At 39.5% G+C, this 21,881-nt stretch overlaps 1 protein-coding gene across 2 annotated transcripts in view; it reads right to left on the minus strand.

The window, feature by feature from the left end:
* caln1 (calneuron 1) overlaps positions 1 to 20,782 on the minus strand; it is a 65,221-nt gene extending 44,439 nt beyond the window's left edge. The window contains exons 1-3 of one of the 2 annotated variants that reach the window (XM_084950268.1): positions 20,158 to 20,782; positions 11,884 to 12,005; positions 3,275 to 3,418 (exon numbers count right to left, since the gene is read on the minus strand). In XM_084950268.1, coding sequence (XP_084806394.1) covers positions 3,275 to 3,418; positions 11,884 to 11,998 — 259 coding nt within the window. In that variant the 5' untranslated portion in view covers positions 11,999 to 12,005; positions 20,158 to 20,782. Of the gene's footprint in view, positions 1 to 3,274; positions 3,419 to 11,883; positions 12,006 to 18,568; positions 18,993 to 20,157 lie in introns of those variants that run through there. The other variant, XM_084950267.1, reaches the window with a different exon arrangement.
* Positions 20,783 to 21,881: the final 1,099 nt, after the last annotated feature.

Below are 21,881 nucleotides of genomic sequence, written 5' to 3' on the forward strand. Positions count from 1 at the left end.
AACAAGTTTGATCAAGCCCCGCCACATAACTTACAGGACTCAAAGGACCTATTGCCAGCATCTTGGTGCCAGATACACAACACATCTTCAGGGGTCTAGTGTAGTTCATGCCTTAATGGGTCAGGCTATTTTGGCAGCAAAAGGGGGACCAGCACAATATTAGGGAGGTGGTCACAGTGTTATGCCTGATTGGTGTGCATATGTCAGATAACAAGGGGAGAGGTAAAAGGTGGGAGGAGAGCTAAAACGAATATAGAAAACAAGACAAAGGAAGTAAAACCCAACAACAACCAAATAGAACAGAAAAACAAGACTAACTTGACACAAAAAGACAAAAATGGAGACAAAATTGAAGAAACACAATGGCAACACAAAAGATATCAACAAGAACTAAAAAAGGTACAGACAACAAAAACCTCATAAACACGAAAAAGCCAATAATAACACGCTTAAAGAAAACTATAAATAATATAGAGCTTTAATGTCTGAAAACCAAAAGAAAGCATGAACCCGCAGAAATTGAAAACAGTAAAAAAAATTAAAAAATTATCTCCAGTGTGAGAAAGGGGAGCTATGAACAATCTCAGGATTTAGCAATACACACAAAATCCGCTGATTTATGTGCATATTACTACAGCGAGCATTAAATAGTTTACCCCAGTGTTGCACATTTTATTCCCTCCACTTCTAAGAAGGTGTTTCTCCCCAGTGGTGCTGTCAGGAAGGCAGCTCCTCTGGGAAACAATGTGTTCAGTTTGCTTCTTGCTACATTGTTGTATCGGTTTATGTAATTCCAAGCCTGTGTGCATGAATACTTCTACAACGTGCATTAACACATGCATTAGTTCAGTTGTTTTAGTAGCACCCAAACTTTTTACTTCCATTACAGAAGATAAACCAGATAAAAACTCGTGTGCAAACTGAATGACAACAAGCCATGTTGATTGTCCAATTTGATAATTACTACTGTTTAAATTATTCCTCGATGCTGTACCAAACATGCACAAAGCCTCAAAGAAAAACAAACAAGCCACAGTACAGGGTAATTCACTCTTTCCTAAAACACCACAGTTGCATCTCAGCTCCCATTTTGATGTATCCGCAGTTTCTGACAGCTGAACATTATGCACAAAGTCACTGAGTCACTTTCTGTGTCTGTCATAGCCCAAGCCACCTGCTTTTGAACAGTTTCTTCCTGTGTTATGTCACAACCAAGCATTTCATTTCAGCTGGAAACAGAACAATGAATTATTAAAGAAATGTGCAGAATCCTGCTCACTGTAAAGATAACAAATCAGGCAAATGACAGGAGGGAATAAAAGCAAATGTTGGTATTCAGAATTTACAGATTGAAGACATCAAGCCCATTATCAGTAGAACAAAGAACAAGTGTAATCTGAGTGAACAACAAAGACTGGTGCAATGCTGTGATTAGGAACAAAGAAGAGGAGTCACACCTCTGCATGAAGGGCAAACAGAGCTCAGCAACTATCACATGGATTGGTTTGGCAGAAGAGAGAAGCAGAACACATAACCGATCAGTATCTTCTGGAGATCAGCTGGAGTTGGCAGCTGGGCAAAGAATCAATGGCTGTGAAAGAGCCTCACAGCTGCCCACCTGGCCAGGATACAATCACCATCATCCATTCCCACTCATCTGCTAATACCCTTACTCTCCCTCATTCAGCGTCCCCTTGACGCTCTTCATCAATACATTGCTGGACATACACACGAGAAGAGAATTGCTGAATTGCAAAATCATTTCTTTCAAACAACATGTGCTGAATTTTTTTCTTATATTTGTTTGTGCACTGTGTGTTTCTTTGAGGTCATTTAGCTCATGCAGGATTTGATGTGTGTGTTGGCAGATGACAATACCCATAACATTTCCAGTTAAGCTCCCAGTACTCCACAGTTCCATGTTTTAAGCCTATTTGAAAACAAAACCTACCTCCTACTGGCCTCCTGCATTAGTGCCATCTCTTTTTTGATCCGAGTTACCTTATTCTATGTTCGTTTTCAAAATTAATAAAGACTGTATCCTGACTCTGTATTCAGCCAGCTCCAGCATTCAATACTGCCCAAATAAAGAAAATCCCCAGTATTTTGCTAAAGACATTTATCGATACAAACAAATTGACCTAGTTGATTAAAATACGTTTTTGAAACCACAACAAACTCAGATTCAATACACTAAGATAAATGACAAGAAAGGGAATAAATAAACAAACAGCTCTGGACGTTGGTGACAAAAGCTGCTGTGACAAAAGTAACCTCAACTTCTGGTTGCGGCAGACGATGCAACAAGATCAGCAGTTAGGGTCTCCTGGGATTCTGTGGTGGATGAGTCAGAAGCATAAAGGCAGTCTAACTTCTTAAACTTTAATATTCAGCCTTGAACATTTATAGTATTTCACTCTTTCTGAGACTGAAAAGCACTTATCAAAGCCTCTGATAGAAACATGAAAAATGTGAATATTTTTTCAGCAATCTGACATTTGCATATTGCATTTTCCCATCCCAGTCTTATATAATTTTAAGAGTCTACCCTTTATTAAATGTCAGTCACAGTTAACGCAGACGACCGTATTGGCAGAAATGCTCTGTGCAAAAGAAGAGAAAGCTTAAGTTTGTATTTTCTTGGTGCTGAGAGTGTTCTCTCTGAGGACAAAAAGTTCAAATGTCTCAGGTGAGGACAGTGCTGCAGAAATAAAACTCAGCTAATTTCTTTATGTTGCAAGAATCTTATACATGTTGTTGTTATAATGCATTTTTTTAAATGTATTTTCACATACCAGACTGTCAAGTTATGAAGGAACTACAATGACATTATACAAACTGTACTTGCTGGGCAACCATTGTGAAAACCCACCTAACCTACAAAAACTATCCCCATCTCATGCATGCATACTTTTGATTAATCTCCAAATTTCTTCATTTACTTTGCTCTCCTTGGGCATCAATTTCACTTTGATAATTCAATGTGTCAAGAGGATAAAGCAAGTAGCTGAAAACAAGAATAGTACAAAGTCATGCAGGCATGAATAAATGTTTTATGCATGAGATGGTGGGAGATGTAATCAGTGCATCTGAAGCCTAAAGAGTGAACAGAGAAATATTGCAGTTTACTGTAGATATTTGTGAAGTTACCTGTTGATAAGACAATAAAAACTGACGGTGTGTACATTTTTATTATGCAACACATGAGGGAGGATCCCATTCTGCACTGCACAGAGCATTTTTACATGTGTGTGTGTGTGTACATGTGACTCACCATCCATGTCTAGTCTCTGCATGATAATGGCCAGCTCCACCTCACTGGGCATGTAACCCAGAGACCGCATGGCCATGCCCAGCTCCTGTTTGGAAATGAACCCGTTTCCATCACGATCCAGCACCTTAAACGCCTCTCTGATCTCTGCCAAGACAAACAGGATATCGACTCAGCATCTATAAATAGGGCTTACCCCTCCTGCTCCCAGTTTGGGGAATCAAACACTTATTCGGTATAGTTATTTTGCTTGGTCTTTCGCATTTCTGGGATTCCTTTCTTTGGCAATGATATGCTTCTAGAGACTTTTATTTCACAATACATTCAATGAAGTCAAACGTTCACCTCATTCATCATCATCATCATCCACAGACCTTCCTCTATCTTCTTCCCTTTCCCTTACTTCCTGTCTGACCTAGCTTTGGGCCGTGTGATGCAATTGGTCTCGCACCACTGCCTCAAGTTAACAAGATCAATTCAGACCAGTGATTCATTTTCTCCACCTGCTGTCACAGCCACTGTCACCTCAGCTTTTCATGATTTCACCTTCTCCACTGTAACCTGCTGGTATATGATATTATCTTTGATTGTTGCTTTTTGAGGAATGTATATAAAAAAGAAATCAATTTGAGCCAAAGGTTCACACTTCAGAATGCTCTAATATCCCTAATAGGGTCAACTCAGACATGTAGTCCTGGCTGTGAACAGAAAAGCTGACTCCACCTTCTATTTAAACCTTCTGTCTATGAGGGGCAGCCAATCAGGAGAAACTTGGCTCAAAGTGGGAGGAAAAAGGCATTCAAATGGTTCATTTCAGTCAATGAATGAACTTAAGAACTGCACTGAGGCCGATTACGAGGCAAATTATTATTATTTTTAACTGTATATTATGTCGAGTCCAAGAATAAAAATATAAAATCTAAATGAGCAGATTAGGTCTGCTTCAATCATCCAAAGCTACGCTAAAAGAGGTAGTTAGAGTGGGACTTGCTTCACTGCTTTTCGTCCCTTACAAGCGTTAAATTTGTGACCTTTAGGATATTGGATTTTTTCTTCAGTCGATAGAACCATTTACTGTGTAGAATAACACCCCTACCTATGCTATTCAACAGATAAGAGAAAAACACATTTTCATCTTCCCATCCTGCTAAACATCCTTCTTTGTTGTTGCCTGATAAACACTGAGCCTTGTTTTTTGCTGTAGTGTGGTTTAGCATGTTCTGGCTGTTCGAGTCACCAGTGCTTATGAGAATACATGTAACTGCAGGGAAGATAAACTACAGGGGAATAATAAAACTGAAAATACAAATTTGGTGAGGCTCGTGTGTAATGTTCAGCTTCTTTTGCGATTGAAAGCAATGTTGATTCAGCTAAATGATCATTTTACAGTGTAGTTTGCCTTCTGTTGAATAAGACTGCAAACATACAGTCAGAGAAGGACTACTTTTGTCGCCACCGTTTATCATTGCACAGTGTTTTTAAACTCACAAGGTATGTTAAAATTTTGCACTGTTAATGGACCATTCATCATCACAGAACGAAAAAAATGTTTATTCCCACAGCCACAGGTGTGAATGTATGTGTAGTAAAGCAGTGAAGACAAGGGATGAGTGGATCTGCATTCTTACACAGACGGAACAGAAAATCTTGACCCAGAAACCCCAAAATGTTACCCGGTGACTTCCCAGATGCGGCTTCCCACACTGGTCACATCATTTGATAAGAGAATAAGTTCATCATATAAAAACTTTCTGCTTTATAGAATGATTTGAGAAAGCTTTAAATTGATAATGAACATGCATATTCAATACCATTTATCTGGAAGTACCGTTTTCAATGGGATAAATGTTTAATCACTCATCCAAATGACTTCTTTAGTCATCTGAGCGACTGAAGCTGAGCTCACCAATTCTCAGACCCGAGACAAAAATGCCTTATTTTTACACAGCTGGTTCAGTAGCTGCTTGATGTGTGATCAAGCCATCAGTAAAAGGAGTCAGCAGTGCTTTAATAAATGCATATTTCATAAGTGTGCCTACAGATAAGCGAGGATGCATGGTAAGAAAAGGGAGAGAGACGGACAGGCGTCTGGTGTTTTTTTAAATAGAAGAGGAATGTCACTTCTCTGAAGAACACTATGACTGCATGACATGCATGAGCACGCTGTTGAGCACTGAATAATTTGAGACGGGAGAGCACAGTAGATCGTTTATGGGGGCGATCGTGGCTCAAGAGTTGGGAGTTCGCCTTGTAATCGGAAGGTTGCCAGTTCGAGCCCCGGCTCGGACAGTCTCAGTCGTTGTGTGCAAGACACTTCACCCGTTGCCTACTGGTGGTGGTCAGAGGGCCCGGTGGCGCCAGTGTCCGGCAGCCTCGCCTCTGTCAGTGCGTCCCAGGGTGGCTGTGGCTACAATGTAGCTGCCATCACCTGTGTGTGAATGGGTGGATGACAGGTTGTGTAAAGCGCTTTGGGGTCCTTAGGGACTAGAAAAACGCTATACAACTGCAGGCCATTTACCATGGTTTAACCCAATCCTTCCCAGGAAATGTAAAAGCAGAGGACATTTACCAAATCACTATGGAAGCAACAACAACAACAACAACAACAATAAAAAAAACCAGTCACAATCAGTTTACATCACATCCAAGACTCAGAATCAAATCCCTGCATACAAAATGTATATTTGATGGTAGCTAGTGTTTGTTTTTGTAATATTCTCACAAGTGCATAAAAGTAATCAAAAAATGGTTGGATGATAGCAAATATTTTAATGACAAGTGAGAAAGAAAAAAAAAAGTCTTAAATAAATGACATTGTGTTGCAATTAACTGCTTTGCAAAGCAACACACTAAAAGCATTTTATACCTGAAATTAGCACCCAGAACCAAAAAACAGTCATTAAAAAGCAAGTCCATCAATCATCTAATTATCAGTTACACAGCTGTCCTTCTGGACTGATCTTCTCGCAAATGATTGGGAATAATAAAAGATAAATGGTGTGTAAATAATGAATTGTGCCATTAAGCAAAGAAGAGTGCCAACTGTAGATAAATAAGAGGACTTCGTCCCTGTTGACCTTTTTCAAAATGGCACGCTACTGCTTCCCCAACCAGCTGGTCCTGAGCACGTAAAACATCATCATTGTTTGCAAGAACACGAGCCACTTTTCTGGAAATAATCTGTCCCAGGACACAGACACACAAATGCTAACAACCCATCACATCAAAGGCATACATATTAGTTTGCCTGCAGTGTACCTCATGCATAAATGATTGATTTATGATTCTAATTAGTTGTAAGTGTGTGTGTGTGTGTGTGTGTGTGTGTGTGTGTGTGTGTGTGTGTGTGTGTGTGTGTGTGTGTGTGTGTGAGCAGATGCCTGTTTCCCTGTGTTAGAGAGAGGTCTTATATTCATACCCCCAACACAGTATTACGTGGGTATTTTTAAAATGGTATTTGTTTTAATGTTTTGGCTTAAAAGTATTTTTAATGTTAACAAATTGTTGTATATTTGTGTTACATAGAAAACAGATTTTATTCATTTGTACCTTCATTTTTTTTCACTAATTCTTATTATGTTTTTTGTTTGTTTTTTTCTGAAATCTCAAAAGGCCTGATTTGGATTGTGGGATTATTTAAAGAACATTATTAAAAAATTCAGTGGTATATTTGACTTAAATTTGACTTCAGTCCAGTTTGACTTCAATTTTCAGAGAATAAAATAACTGATTGATGCAGACACAATGAATGAACATTACATTGGTAGATAAATGTCTGAAGACATTTTTCAGAGGCTGCCTGACTTTAAATTATAATTTTAACCGTTTTAAAATAAATAAATAAATAAATAAATAAATAATGATAATAATAATAATAATAATTCTTATTATTATTATTAGAGTTTGGTGCTGTGTTAATTACTAAATATTGGATTCTGTACTGTGGTATCCAGTGTGACTGAGGTAAAGGAAAACACAGGCAGCACCATGGACAGTTCCCCAAGCTCCTCCTCAGATGAGTTGTTTATTGAAAACTGTGTGACTGTATGTGTGATTCTTTGTGTTTGTTGCAGGATGCAAGAACTATACATCAGGTACTCTCCGCGCTAATTGCACAACCAGTTTCTTCCCTATTGGTAACTGTCCTGGTACTCGTAGAAAACAGAAGTGGGAACAGCTTCTTTTATCCCACTGGAGTTGGAAATGTTTGTTGTGTGTCTCTTTGAGTCTCTCTTCAGGTTGGCTGAAGGAACTCTAAATTACCCGTAGACTTCCTGCCATCTGCTCTAACTCAGCATGCTTTGTGACAGAAGAGCCAGGAAGAATTTCTTGCACCACCCTCACAAAACCTTTAGAAAAAACTGTGAACTCACCCAGGTCTGCCTCTGTGGATGCATATTCATCTGAATTTGTGGTGGAGTGTTTCGATGCTATTGGATATTATGCTGTCTGTCATCCGGGCTATTACACTAGAACTGTCCCAGTGCACCTTCAGAATTACACTGAATGAAATGTCAGCTGTGTGGTGAAAATAGTTCAATAAATTTAGTTTTCAGTCATAAAAGATTTAAAAATTCATTATATGTCTTGAAATTCAAACTTTTGAACTAGTTTAAATTCTCTCAAGCTGCCCTGTGGTGACAGATGAAGTCATCTGATTTGCATAAAACTTGAAAGATGAAGACTCTCTAGGAGTTTCTGTAAATTCACACATGCAACCAAAGGTCAATGACCTCATGCAACTCTCACCCTGGAGTACTAACCTCACTCAGCAACAGCATGACTAAGAGATCACATAAGGTCAAAGCATACAGTTAATCATTTGATCTTCTGTAAGTAGCAGTTTTCAAATATTATGAGATTATGATCAATTTTGTGAAACTTCACAGCCCCAATATTACTGTGAGTCATGTAATAATAACATCTTTGTAATAAATGCTCAGTTTGTTCTTTCAGGATCTAACGCCACAGATTAACATGGTTTTCCCTGATAGATTCCGGATGGACCAGAGAGCACACAGGGCAGGAAAACTCTTGAAGTTTTGTTGTTTGTGCTTGTACTTGGTTAGGAAAGGCTTATTATTCTGCAAAAAGCTCTTTTCTGGGCCTTCCTTACACCATAATTCAATTTATGTAACGAATAAGACAAAAACTGTCCACTTTTAAAGAAACCAATGAGGTGCAAAGAGGTTACAAATGGCTTTTAGAGCTTCGTAAGATTACACTCAGGTCACAGAGCAAGGGCAACGCTGCAAAAAGGCTTGTGTGGAATGGCATGAACAATATTTCACATTCAGATGATCAGAGAACAGCTTATCGAGTGTGTTTAGGAGAATTAGTTATAAATCCTACATCTTACAAGAGATTTTCCCCATTCTAGTTTTAGGAAAATACACGGAAACGTGAACTCTCTTTGATGCTGTAACATGGAGTGAAAACACTGGTCAGGATCAACCTCACATATTAAAGTTGCCCTTCAGTGCAGCTTCTGGTGAACAACTGCCAGCAGTCTCTTAATGACTGACATATTTTAAATCTTACAGTGGGGTACCTACTGTAAGAAACACTTAAGAGCCTGCTGTTATCTTCAGTAATCCCTGCTGGCAGCAGCAGCTCCTCCTGAGAGATAAAACATTAACAAACTAAACAACAAACTCATCAGCTGAATGATTCCACACTACCAGTCATATGAGAGCTCAGCCTGCAGCTGCAAGGTTTTTAATACCCCTGGACAAACAGTAAATATTGTGAAGCAGAAGTGTTACATGTGCAGAACGCAGAGGCTGAGTAATCTGTATCAGGGGACTGAAACTGAAGGGCTACAGGGGTTAAAAGTTTACAAGTTTGTTATTTTTCCAGAGTGGAATGATTGCCCCACAAACATCTTTAATGACTCTAAAAACCAAAAATTTGAATTTATTTTGGATGGACATACAGGCTCAAATATTTTTTTTTTTAATAAGTAGTGCTGAAGATTCTATAATGTTGTTTAACTTGACAAGGCCAAGGCCTATTAACCTATTAGTGATCACTATTGAATAAAGCTGGCAGTTTGTCTTTGTCAGGATAAGAAGGATTTGTTAGATAGCACTCACTGGATTAAACGATACTCATAACAATGGGAAAGTCAGAGTCAGTGAAGACAGTGATGATCTAAAGAGCTTCTAATGATTGAAAACTGTAGATTAACACAAGATAGAAAAGTCTCTTGGAGTCAATTTTAAACAACTGTAGATTCAAAGTTATTTGGACACCATTTTACCAAAGTCTGGATGAACACTGAAACTGTCACCCTCAGATGAGAGGAAATTCCCTGAGATGTTCAGGGACCAGGAAACTGCTGGATCACTAGCAGCACTGTCCACAATAATTTGACTTTTATATCACCATGCGCTAAGAGGGTGCGGCTTAAAAAAGAAGCTCCTGCTCCAAAATCAACACTTTCAAACTTGACTGAAATTTGTAGCTGCCCACTTGGACAAGCCAAATGGCTTCTGGAGAAAAGTTTTATGGTCAGACAAGATAAAGATTGGCCTCAATGAAAAAAGATGTGCTTGCATGAAAAAAATGTGAGGCTTTCAAACTCTGTATCAACTGTCAAGCTTGGTGGTGGTAACAGCATGCACTGGGGCTGTTTTGTTGCAAGTGGTACTGGTACAGGTGGATGGAATACTGAGGAAGGAGAACTACCTCCAAATTCCTCAACTTCACCTCAAATCAACATCTGGAAGGCTAAAACTTGGACACAACTGGATGTTCCAACAGGACAAAGATCCCACATACACATGAAAGCAGGCTAATATTCTGGAATATTGTAAGATGTTTAAAAAAAAAAAACTAATCAATACTAAAAATTAGGATCATCACCGACAGTCCCCTCTTCATCTCCTCTAGTTGGCACAAAACTTCACACTGCACCTGCAGACAGCCAAGCACACAGTTGCTCCCCTCACCACAAGTCGTGGTTTTATTCCGACATGTAATTCCCCAGAAAAGCTTGTTTCTTCTTTAATTTCTAAATGATATATTGGACATCGGTAGTAATCACAGACATCACTAGGAAAAGTAACCTGCACGACTGAGACACATTTTTTTAATAATATCAGTTATGAGGGCCTGAGTAAGTCGTACCTGGTTCTACTGACTTTCACTATTCAAACTAGTGACCTGCCTGCAAACCCACTGTAATACCATCCAGCATATAATTCAGGGTAAATACTTATGCAGTAATTACAGTGCAGGCAGGCTACAGTCATAGCGTTTTTAAATGGACCTCATCAGGACCCTATAACCACAGATCATTTCGTATTCACTAAACAGCGTGAACCCATTGAAACAGGAATGAGGAATTCACACACAGCAAATCCCTTCGTGCATATTAAAACTCCAGCCTGACAGAGTATCTGGCCATTACCATGCCTTGCAATGCCAATTTTCCAGGCAGCAGCTTAATGTTGCATCAAAAGATTAATATTTTCAAGGTCTTGGGAAGTCTAGCTTGTTTGCTACCTGTGAGGTTGCTATTGCTGACTCCAGCAGACCATTATTGATCAGGTTTGTGTTGTACGGGCCCGGGTGATTACTCTCAGACATACTGCAAAACAAAGGGTTCATAAACACAGCGTCTGAGACAGAGAGGGGCCAGCAGACCACAAATGCTCCTGGTAAGATAAGCTATGTAGAGAATACTGCATTTCTGTGGCTGGTTGACTCGGTGAGGCAGATGCTGCTCGTGTTGTAGCGCCGCATTGTCTCTCAAAGCGTTTCTGGCAATAAAATGAACAGAACAGACTCTTTTGGGGGAAAAAGAGATCCACATAGGTTTAGAGTCTACAGTGTGGACAGGCTTATCGTCCAAAATACTTGTTTTTTTTATTTTGCACACAATTTTTTCCCTTTACACACAGTCAAATATTCTTTAAATGTTCAATACCTTTGTTGGATTTCAATTACAGGCTAATTGTTCTCTGACCTTTTTGTAACTTTTTCCTTTAACCCTCTCAGGCCCAAATTAAGTTTTTTGTTGCTAATGCACAACCATGTCCTGCAGTGGTACTTCTGAGTAAAAAAAAACTCGTAAAATATGTATGTGGGGTAATCAGGTTGTTAGTTCTTAACTGTTGCAAATCTGCAACGTCTGCCTGGAGAGGGTTAACTCTGTTCCTACACCCTTCTTAAGCTGGCATGAAGTGTAACTAAACATGAAGCCACAGTGGCTTTATAATCATTTGTATGCACTGCAGCAACATTTCCAGGTCACACTATTTAAGTCTAAAAAGTGTGTTTTGTTTTTTTAACTCAAGGCCTGGATTTGTGTTTGTTGCATAAATAAGTTAACAGTTGGTAAATAAAAGCCTAAACCTGGCTTTGCTTTTGCTGAAGACACAAAACACATCATTTTTTTATTTATTTTTTAATAGAAGATCATTTATGGATGATTTTCTTCTCAGGTTTGAGTAACAACATATAGCAGTAATGAATATTAATATATTAGCTGCAAGATGTTGCCAATTACTATGGAGGTAGGAAGATTGTAAGCAACCTATTCCCTTTGAATAAATCATTAAGGATAAGGAAGGGAGGACAGTAGCCAGTTTACAGAAGAGTCCTACCGTCAAGCTCCTCAACAGAGATGCTGGCCAACACATCGCTGTCACTGTCGGACAGCGAGCGGCTCAGGTAGTTCCCCTTGTAGAGCAGGCCTGCCGTTACATGGTGGAACGGCATCTTCTCCCTGAGAGACAATAGAAGAAATCATTTAGACAGCAGTGAGGGTAGAAAAGAGGAGCTGTACAGGAGTCTTCTCTCTTGGAGGATTAATTCCAAAAACAAACAAACCATTAAAAGCCCACCTTACACATTTCTAAAAACAGCAGCTTCTGTGTGTGACATTTCATGGTCCCCGCAACATCACTGTAGAATTAACTTATTAGGGTCTCAAATTAGCCACAGAAAAAGAAAAAACTGTGAGAATTGATTTGCGAGCTGCGCAGGTTCCCTTTCAAACAAAACTTACAATTAAGTCAAGAAGAAAATAAGAGATAATCAGATTTTAAAGCGACAGTTTCGCTCATTTGTGACTCTGGCACTGCTAAAACAAATCCAATAGGCGCGGCATAAACAAGCTTCATAAATGAAACAGAACTCATTCACTAAATGGAAAGTAACACAGCGTGTAGCTTGAGGTGAATGTGCTGAATTCATGTCTACGTTAGGTGCATATGAGCATGCCTGTGTGCAATGTAGGTGCAAATGAGTCTGAAGTAATTAATTATTCAATAAATTAAAGCTCAAGGGCACAGGGGGAAAGTGAAAGCACTGAGATCTTAGCGATACTTCCTTCTCTCTGACAGGATTTCATCTAGATGAGCCCTTTGAGGAAATGCTTCTTTGACATAATGGAGGATTTTTAGAATGAACTGAATGATCTGCACCATAAAGAATCATATTTTTCATTGTTTTATCTCCTTTACGGGTTAAGTTGACAGCAGAGCAGAGTTTCATACATCTCACAGTTATGAGAGCTTAGACAAAAATATTTAGAATACATCTAAATGTGAAAAGGGAAAAGATTTTACACTCTTAGGGTTACAGTAATTTTATGCCCTCAAAATCTGTTAGTTTATATTTAGAGGTTTTTATGACAAAGGCATGCTGCTCATTCTTCTTGCAAAACCAAAATAACAACAACCATAAGCCAGGGGTGATCTTTTCTTAGCCTTCATTGAAGGTTTTAGAGGAGTTTATAGTTATACATTAATATTTCCCTCTTTGTTTCTTTCTTTTATCTCGAAAGGTTTATTTTCCTACATCCTGCAACAACGACCAGCCATCTGTCGCCTCGCAGTTCACAACCGGTCTCTGCATCTTGCATGTTTGTCAGTTTAATAAGCATGCACATCAAGACGTCTGCAGCTCCGCCTATTAGGAGCAGCTTTTTCTTGCGCGTAATGTCAGGATTTTTCATTTCCTAATTCATCAATTATTCAGCCATTTCTCAGCTGTCATTTTGAATATTACAATCATCCTTCTTGTCCGCTCTTTCAACTTTATCGCTACGAGCCAACCCACATGTTAGCAGCTGATTTACACAGGTACTTTTCTGCATTTGTGTTGCCTGGGGAACTATTGATCAGAATGGTTGACCATGCAAGGGCGACTTTCAATTCATATCAGAAATCAACACATGGCTTATTATGATATCAAGAATCATATTGAAAATGTTTTGAAAGCAGACAATGGAGACACAAATAAATTAAAAGGCAGTTTGTGGTGCAAACTTTTGGTTTTGTAGGATCAAACAGCACTATGTGTACTCTCAGGGTGGAGGAAAATTGTGGCTTCCATTGTGAGTTTTCTCACTTTCATTAGATTCTGTATTCAGCAGAAAAGCTCACACTAATCAAGACTAAGAATGAATGACATAATGACACTCAGCAGCAGAAATCCAATTCTTACTTTTTACATTCCTGGGATGGTTGTTGAGCATCTTAACAGATAGTAAGATTTTATGTGCAAGCTAGAATTATTAGTCTGTTGGATTGCTGGAATTTTAAACACCAGCAGTAATTGAACTGTTGAGCTGTTATTTTTTTAAATCAGTCATCTGTGTACCTGATCTCACCAAAAACCCAGTTTAGTAGTTGTTTGGTTGAAAATGAATCACATGGTGACATTTTTTCCTTAAATTCCCTAAATCAAGGATGACCTTTAAGTTATACTAGGTTTAACCCGATATGCTGCTGTGGCAGACATATTCCATTATTTCCACACATTTATAGAGTAAAGAATCATTTTAGCATGCTGTTAGTTCAAGCAGAGCACTGAAGTCAGTGGTATTAGCCATTTCAGATCTTCACACGTTTCAATCTGACACTTCCCGCTATCACTCTGCTGATTCAGTTATGCCCACACCACTCCATCACAATTCCTTCGATCTCTTCCTCATGTGCTATTCATGCTATCATTTGATTTGACCAAGATTTGTTAAATAAAATGCACACTGTAAAACACTTCCTGATAGGTTTGTAGAGGAATATACTGTCTTGTGTAAATACTGGCTACTTGCAGTCTTCCTACCACTGCACATATTTATGGTGTAATACAGTATTTTTAGTGACAGTGGAAATTAATGTAAATGTTAAAATTGAAATAGCTGACTGACTGACATCTTACAGTTAATGGCACAAAATATTTATTTATTCATGCCAAATATGTCCATTTACGTTTCAATTTCAAAATGTAAAGGAAAAAAACGACTGTGAAATATAAAAATAAATATAGACTAATGTAATTACACATCGGTACGGTACGGAGCCCCGCAAGGGACATGGGAGGAAAAAAATTAAGATGGCCTTTTGCGAGATCTCGCAAAACTTTTAGCCGCATTCTTCGGAGGCCGCCAGCTCAAAGCCGACCGGGAGGTCGAGGCACGATGTGCCGGGAGAGCGGTGTTCCTCCCGGCTGTAGTAGGTCTCGACCTCCTGTTAGCTTCGAGATGGTGGGTGTCAGACATCTCCGAAAACGTCGGAGCACTTTTGCAAATATGTGATTTTCTAATCCGAGCAGATATTTGACGTTTACACAGCTACATTCACGCCTCAAAATATCTTAAAAGTTTATTTTGTGACCCAGAAAGAGTAATATTACAACCAAGTAGCTGCCGCCATTGTTGGAATTCAACTTTTGCGAGATGTCGCAAAAGTTTTGCGAGATCCCGAGTTAGTTTTGCGAGATCTCGCAAAAGTTCATCGTAATTTTTTTTCTCCCATGTCCCTTGCGGGGCTCCGTACATCAAGGCTATGGGACATTAAGAAAGGATAAGATTTAGATAACACTTTACTAAAATATCTCAAGGATATGGTGTTTAATAACGCAAAAGATAAAGTGTGAAATAATGTGCTGAGACGATGAAACACTGACCTTCAACCCCTTAGAAAGACAGTGTAGAACAGAGCGCTTCACAGTTTTCAGCATCATTAGATCTGATTAAATTGATCAAGGTCTCAGCTGAAGAAGCTAATTTGCCCTTCAGGAACAAAGCATGCAGTAATCACTTAAATCAGAAGTGATCGCATCAACCAAGACCACTTTTTCCCTTCATCTAATCCTTACTCTCTGCATGCTGTGAGATATATATATATATATATATATATATTAGTTGAACGGGAAAAGGAGGCAAGATCATGGAATTTAATACTCAGATCGAGTGCCTGATAAAAGTGAACCACAGAAATCAGCATCAGATGTTCCTGAGGATTTTACTGAAATGGCACAGAATGACAAATTCTGTATATGTATTTGAAGATGGACGATTACAAACCGTTACAAACAACTGGTTTCACTCGTTTACTTATTTAAATCAGAAATATTACAACATGATCCGCTCGAATGTCATCGCTCCACTCGTTCTGACTGACAAAAAGCCTAAAATCCAGCTCACAATGACAAAGAATTAAGAAAAGCACCATATCCTCACACATTTAAGAGACTATCCATAAAGCAATTAATCCACTAATTGTTTCATTTTTACTAGAATGGATTAGAAGATATTTTGCCCAAAAGTACATTTTATGTAAATTCACAAAAGAGCATGGCACTAAAAGCAGATGAAACCCGCCCTATAGTTTTATAGGATAGTAACTCAAATTTTACAATAGGTTGAGGCCATTAGCTGATGCTGTTACACAAAGTGACTTTCAGTCTGTGAGGGAGTGAGCTAGGAGTCAGAATCTGGCTCAAGGACAGTGTATGAATTGACTGAACACTATTGTTGATGTTCGCACTAGCTGTGATTAGACCTGTGGCATTTAATCATGGGCCGAGCTGTCACATCAAGAGTCTTGATTTTTTAAGAGGTTCTGTAGAGGTGACAGTTAAATATGACAGGTGAGAAGGAGATGGTCACAGATAAAAGTCTGAAGTCTCTAATTTTTTAGATCCTCAACTTTCTTCCCAAAGATAAAAGTAATAAGATTAAAAGCTCAAAAAAAGAACACAGAACTGTTCTGCAATGTCTAACCACAAACCTTGACATTAAAACTTAACCATGAACATGATTTTAAAAACAGATCTTCCTCAGATGGATAAAAGTCCATGAATGTTTTTAACAGTCATGGTTTAAAAAAAAAAAAAAGGCTGAAGTTGAGTATGAGCAAAGTGAAGCTCATGTTTCCTTTTTTCATGATTAAAGTTCCCACAGATGACTCATGGTAGATGGTTGTGTAAATACGGATGACAATCAGTAATATAAGAAAGACATTTTAAAAGCCACTTTTTATTTGAAGGTGGCAAATCTAAGAAAATTAAATGCCATTTGGAGCATTCACAGCTTTGTTTTCAAAGCATTTTAATCACTTTAAAATATTAGTATTACACATTAGCTGAAGGGAGAACAAACTATTAATGCACCAATTTAATACTCTTAAGACTTTCTAGTCCTGTAAAGACTGGGTCACTGCAAAAATGAACCCTATTACACCTGAGACATAAATAAAATCTCACTGAAGTCGCATGCCTTACGGGGAAAGCATTACTTGTGCTGACACTTCAAGGATAATACAAAGGTGACATGACTAATCAAAACTGTTTGACCCTAAAGGAAGAAGCAGTATGCTGCAATTATGCAGCTGTCATTAAAATGTCTTATGTCCTCAAATAACTGGCGGGAAGACATGATGAACTCATTCCACTGCAAACTGTCCATCAACTGGATGCCAAAGATTACGGTCACAAAAAAAATGTTGAACATGCACATCAAAAGCCAAAACAATCCCAAATGTTAAAAATTATAAACCACAAAATATTTCATTTTTATGGGCAGATACTCTCCAAATGCTCTTTTTTAATGTTTGTTTGAATATAATGGAATTGAGCTGTAATAAAAATACGTTCTTTCAATTCAATAATTTTCATACCATTTTAGCACTACAATTTAAGCACAATGGACTTCCATTTAAGGTATATTCATGCCGTAACTGTATGTAAATGTCCAAAAACAGTCACTATCTCTCTGAACAAAAAAAATATATGATGTGATATAAATGATCAAACGGAGTTTCACCAATATACTGATGCTTTTCCTCATAACTATACAAACAACTCAGTCAGTCCCTTGAATCCCTCACATCTCTTCTCCTATAAGAAATCAGTAATTGACCCATGACCGCATCAAAAGTGCAAAAGCAGCCCGTCCTCATTTCTGAGGTTTCACTTTTGAAAAAAGCAAAACCTGATGAAAGAGCACAGCCTTACTCAGAGCTTCCTGCATGACAAGGAGGCCAGATGGCAATTTCTTACATCAGACCCTGCAGCACAACAGCCAACAGCAATGGGCCAATACAGAGCGGGACACGAGGAGAACAATGTGTACCAACAGCAGCCGCTCCAGCCACAAGATCAGCTTCGTAATGGACATAATACAGTGACAGCTTTGTGTAAAAATACATTCTCCATCAAAGATGTAACAGCAAACCAAAACCACCTGATGTGATGTCACAGACTTTGGCTACACTGGCAGATTTCTTGAAAAGGTCCAACCACAGAAATAAATGCAGCAGAAACTTTGTGTGTAGTTAAATCATTTTTCATTACAGAGAATAAAATGAGAGCATAGTCTGTCAACTGGTCATAAAATAAATTGCCAATTAGAGAAATGACAGATGTTAAAATAAAAACAATGAAAAAATAATAATTTCCAGACCAAACCAGAAGTTGGTCATTTCGGTTACAATGGTGTTTCTGTGGTGTGAGGCTCTTTGGTGCCATCTGATGACTCAGTTTGTGTAAACACAGTGACCATAAGACGATATTATTCAATACAGCGAATGCACAACACAGCTGTTAAAACAGACCTGAAAACAAAGTAATCCCTTCTCAAAAGTCATGGTGACACTTATTTAATTGCCTGTTGCTTTTGATCATTCAACTTTATCTATTCGAATGGTGTGTAAGGTGACAAGTCACAACAGGCAATAAAACAAATTTCTGTTGAAATCATAACATGAAAAACATTTCCATTTGTCAATGAAATATGGACTTTTTGTGAAATTAAATTATGGCTCTATGACTTCCAGTGCCATCGACTGGGCAGCAAAGGCACACAAGGGGTTTAAACATCGGCCAAGTGAGTGCAAAGCCAATTCATCAAACCATCACTACAAAGCTGAATTCAATCTCCAAACTGAGAAAAGAAAAGACGGGAGTGTTCCACAGAAGTGCCACCTCTCTGCACATATTATCAGCTGCTCCCTGCAGCAACAGACCCTTTCTCTGTTTCTCCCATATGATGATTCTTACCCACACTGGTGGCTGAGATTGTACTCTGTAGGATACTGCAGCACAACAGGCTCCCTTGCCGGACTCTCCACCACGTCCACTGTCCCATCATCCCTCAGGTATGGGTTGCCCGGCAAGTCTCCATTTACCTCCGCATGTGTCCCTGGCGATGGCATGCTGGAGGGCTCCACCATCTGAGGATCCGGCTCTGTGACCTCCTCCTCCATCAGTCTTTTATATGCAGTGCCTCCAGCAGCAGCAGTACAGTGCCTGTCCACAAACCACTGAACCCGGCTGCCTCCACAGTTTGGGTTTGTCCCAGAGCAGCAGCATCAGTTCCCTGAAATCCGTTGTTAATATTTGAGCAGTGAGAGCAGCAGGTACGGTAGCTCCTCTCACACTCCACTCTTGGCTTCTTACTCACTCCCGCCGTCCCTCCCTCCCTCTCCTGTCTGTCTCCCTCTCTCCCCCCTTACTCGCTCGCTCACTCTACAGCGCAAACATTCCTCCACATGGGGAAATGGAGAGAGGGCTCATTAGTGAGTCCCGATGACAGACTCAGCTCTGCTTGCCTGCCTGCGGCTGTACTGGCAAAGTACACACGGAGAAGCTACAGAGAGGGAGAAAGGGCGAGGCGAAAAGAAAGGGAGAGATACAGAGGAAGAAAAAGAAAATAAAGACACGTGAATTATTAGAGATTAATTAGAGACGAAAAAAAGACGGAAAACAGGGAAATAGAAAGAAAAATGACAGGTAACGTGAAAGAGGCTGAAAGGGTGTTTTTGTACAGACGGTCCCAATAACCCAGTGGGTTTTGCTTACAGTGCGCTCTGCAGGTCTACACGGGGACCTGCTGGGAGAAACCACAGAGAGCGGAACATGTTGGGAGAGTCTTATAACAGCGTGCGCCACCGTGTGGAGCAAGAGTGCGCGCTGGACGCCTCGCAACAGGAGGATGGGGATGGTGGAAGGGGGGCGGCGTCCCGGCAGGGGGTCCACAGTGAGAAGTCCTTCCTCACATCGACCCAAGATACATACAAGACAGACACTTTCCGTGCTTTCTTGTCATCAGTGTGATAGAAATGACATTTTCCAACAGCTATCATCATCACTAACAGCATTCCCCCTCTCATTTAAACACCTTCAGTTCAGATCTTATGCTGTTTGACTCAAAGCTCACATGCGTCTCAGAAACACCTACTTCAGTCGAAAATATATCTCAACCCGATTTTGCTTAAGCTGGCCCACATTCATGTTTTTTTTTTTTAAGGAACAATGTGCTAGACTTTATTAGACTGAAATCTTGCGCAAATGTCAGTGCATAGAAGGGAAAACGAAGTATCATGCGGACTTATGTTCAAGCCTATTTTTCACCCAGTCTCCACAGTGTCTGCATAGGCACATAAAACTGCAGCGAAAATCACCCGCAGATTCCTACGAGTGGACATCCGCTGGTTCTGACGGGGCCAAACAACAACAGGTGTGGGGCTGAGCGCAGCACTTGTGTGATTAAATGCGGACAAAGAAAAAAATCCCCATATTCCAATGATGCGCTGCAGCCAATTCATTGCCCAGTGAAGATATTTTATAGCCTGAATTCCACTGCTTACCTCTGAGGCTGTTAGATGTCTGAAGGTGAGCTGTCAAATCCGTTAATCGATGCTCGCAGTAGGCTCCAGTTTAGAGACTTGGGGTGGACTCCCTCAATCAGCCGTGTCGATCGATCCTGACGACGATGATCCTGTTGATTGCTTTCTTATTAGTTAGTTATTCCTTTGTTTTGACAGTGCAGCGTGGCCATGCTACACCGGCAGGGCAGCGTGTGTTTTAATAGCTTCTGAAGTCCAGCAGCAGTTGGACACATCTATTCGAGTTGCACTTTTTTGCCAAACTCTCATCAGCATTTAAAATATTTTATCATCTAGCTGTAGCCCCTAATACTCACAGAGACTGCGGAATCTAATCAGAAAAAATCACTGCCCTGGGTCTGTTGTTTCAAAGTCACAATCCAAGGAGTGAAGATCCACACACACAAGTGCCGAGCGTCAGTACGATTGATGAGAGCAGCCCAGTGCCCAACAGAGACGCTTCAATCCAAACCAATACGCAAACGAGCAGGAAAGCAGCGGATTGGCTGTTTTTACTTGTTTGCTTATATCGTGGTCTATCGTCTCATTTTCAAGCGGAGGAAACACCTGCACCGTTTTGAAAATACCTAACCGGACACATTTCTTCTGGTTACCCCGCCTCTTCTCCGAATTTCAGACGTGACATCGTGACAAACCAGCCAAAATAAGTTTGTGTGTTAGGATTATTTCAAATTAATTTACTGCCAGCAACAGAAAACATATTTCCTAATACATTCCGTTTCCAATACAATACAACAATTTCTCTTCGCTGCTCCAATATTCATGTATTTGCTCCTCAGAGAGCTTAGTTTTTACAGGTTTTTCACCAACGCTCAGTCATCATTTCTGCCCTGCTTCACCAAACAAAGCCTTAATCACACATTCTCTCTCCACTTCAGACTGCTGAATAATGGCTTATGTTTACCAGAACCCAAAACAAGACTGATGACTAAAAACGGCAACAAACTCTCTGATGAATGACTGAGTATATCAGAAAGGCTTGCAGTGACATTCTGCAGGTGCAGTGTGTTCTTTTGAACAACATGTCTCCTTAAGAAAAAGAGAAATTTATAATGAATGAAGTTCAGAACTGAGAAAAGACATGCATTTACAGAAGGAAGTTATCCTGTATAGGAGAAGAAGTAGAAGAAGAAGAAGAAATCTATAGCTGAAAGCTGCTGCTAAAAATAACGTTACTATCCTGATATGTTGCCCAAACAAAAAGCTAAAGCAATTCTGATTCTTAGTGCACTGCCAGACAGTCATCTACCATACAGTATAATATGATGTGAAGAAAGAAAGACCCCTAAAAAGCCCATAAGAAAACAAATGGATGTATTTACTTCACATTGTGTCATTATTAGTCTTTTTTTTATGTGTCTCATTAACTAAAAGGCTTTCCAGATTTTTTCCACCCCTCTGTTTATCACTACCACCACCACATTCCCAAATTTCGTCTTTTTCACTGCACGTTGTTAAATGTCCATATTTGGTGCACTGATCATGTATGATATATTGCCTTAAGGATATTTTGTCTTATTGGTGGACATGCAGGCAGATTCAAACAGAAACAGGGAATTCGTTTACCTTAATGAGGAGAAATACTGTGAGAGAACAGCCGTGAGCAAACCACGGACATCTCCCAGAAAGTCTGAGAGTATCTGGTACCTAATATGAGAAAGGAAGTTGTTTACCTCAACCTCCTT

Source organism: Perissodus microlepis, chromosome 14, assembly GCF_051167445.1.
Source record: "Perissodus microlepis isolate ML-2025 ecotype Zambia chromosome 14, ASM5116744v1, whole genome shotgun sequence".
NCBI lineage: Eukaryota > Metazoa > Chordata > Actinopteri > Cichliformes > Cichlidae > Perissodus > Perissodus microlepis.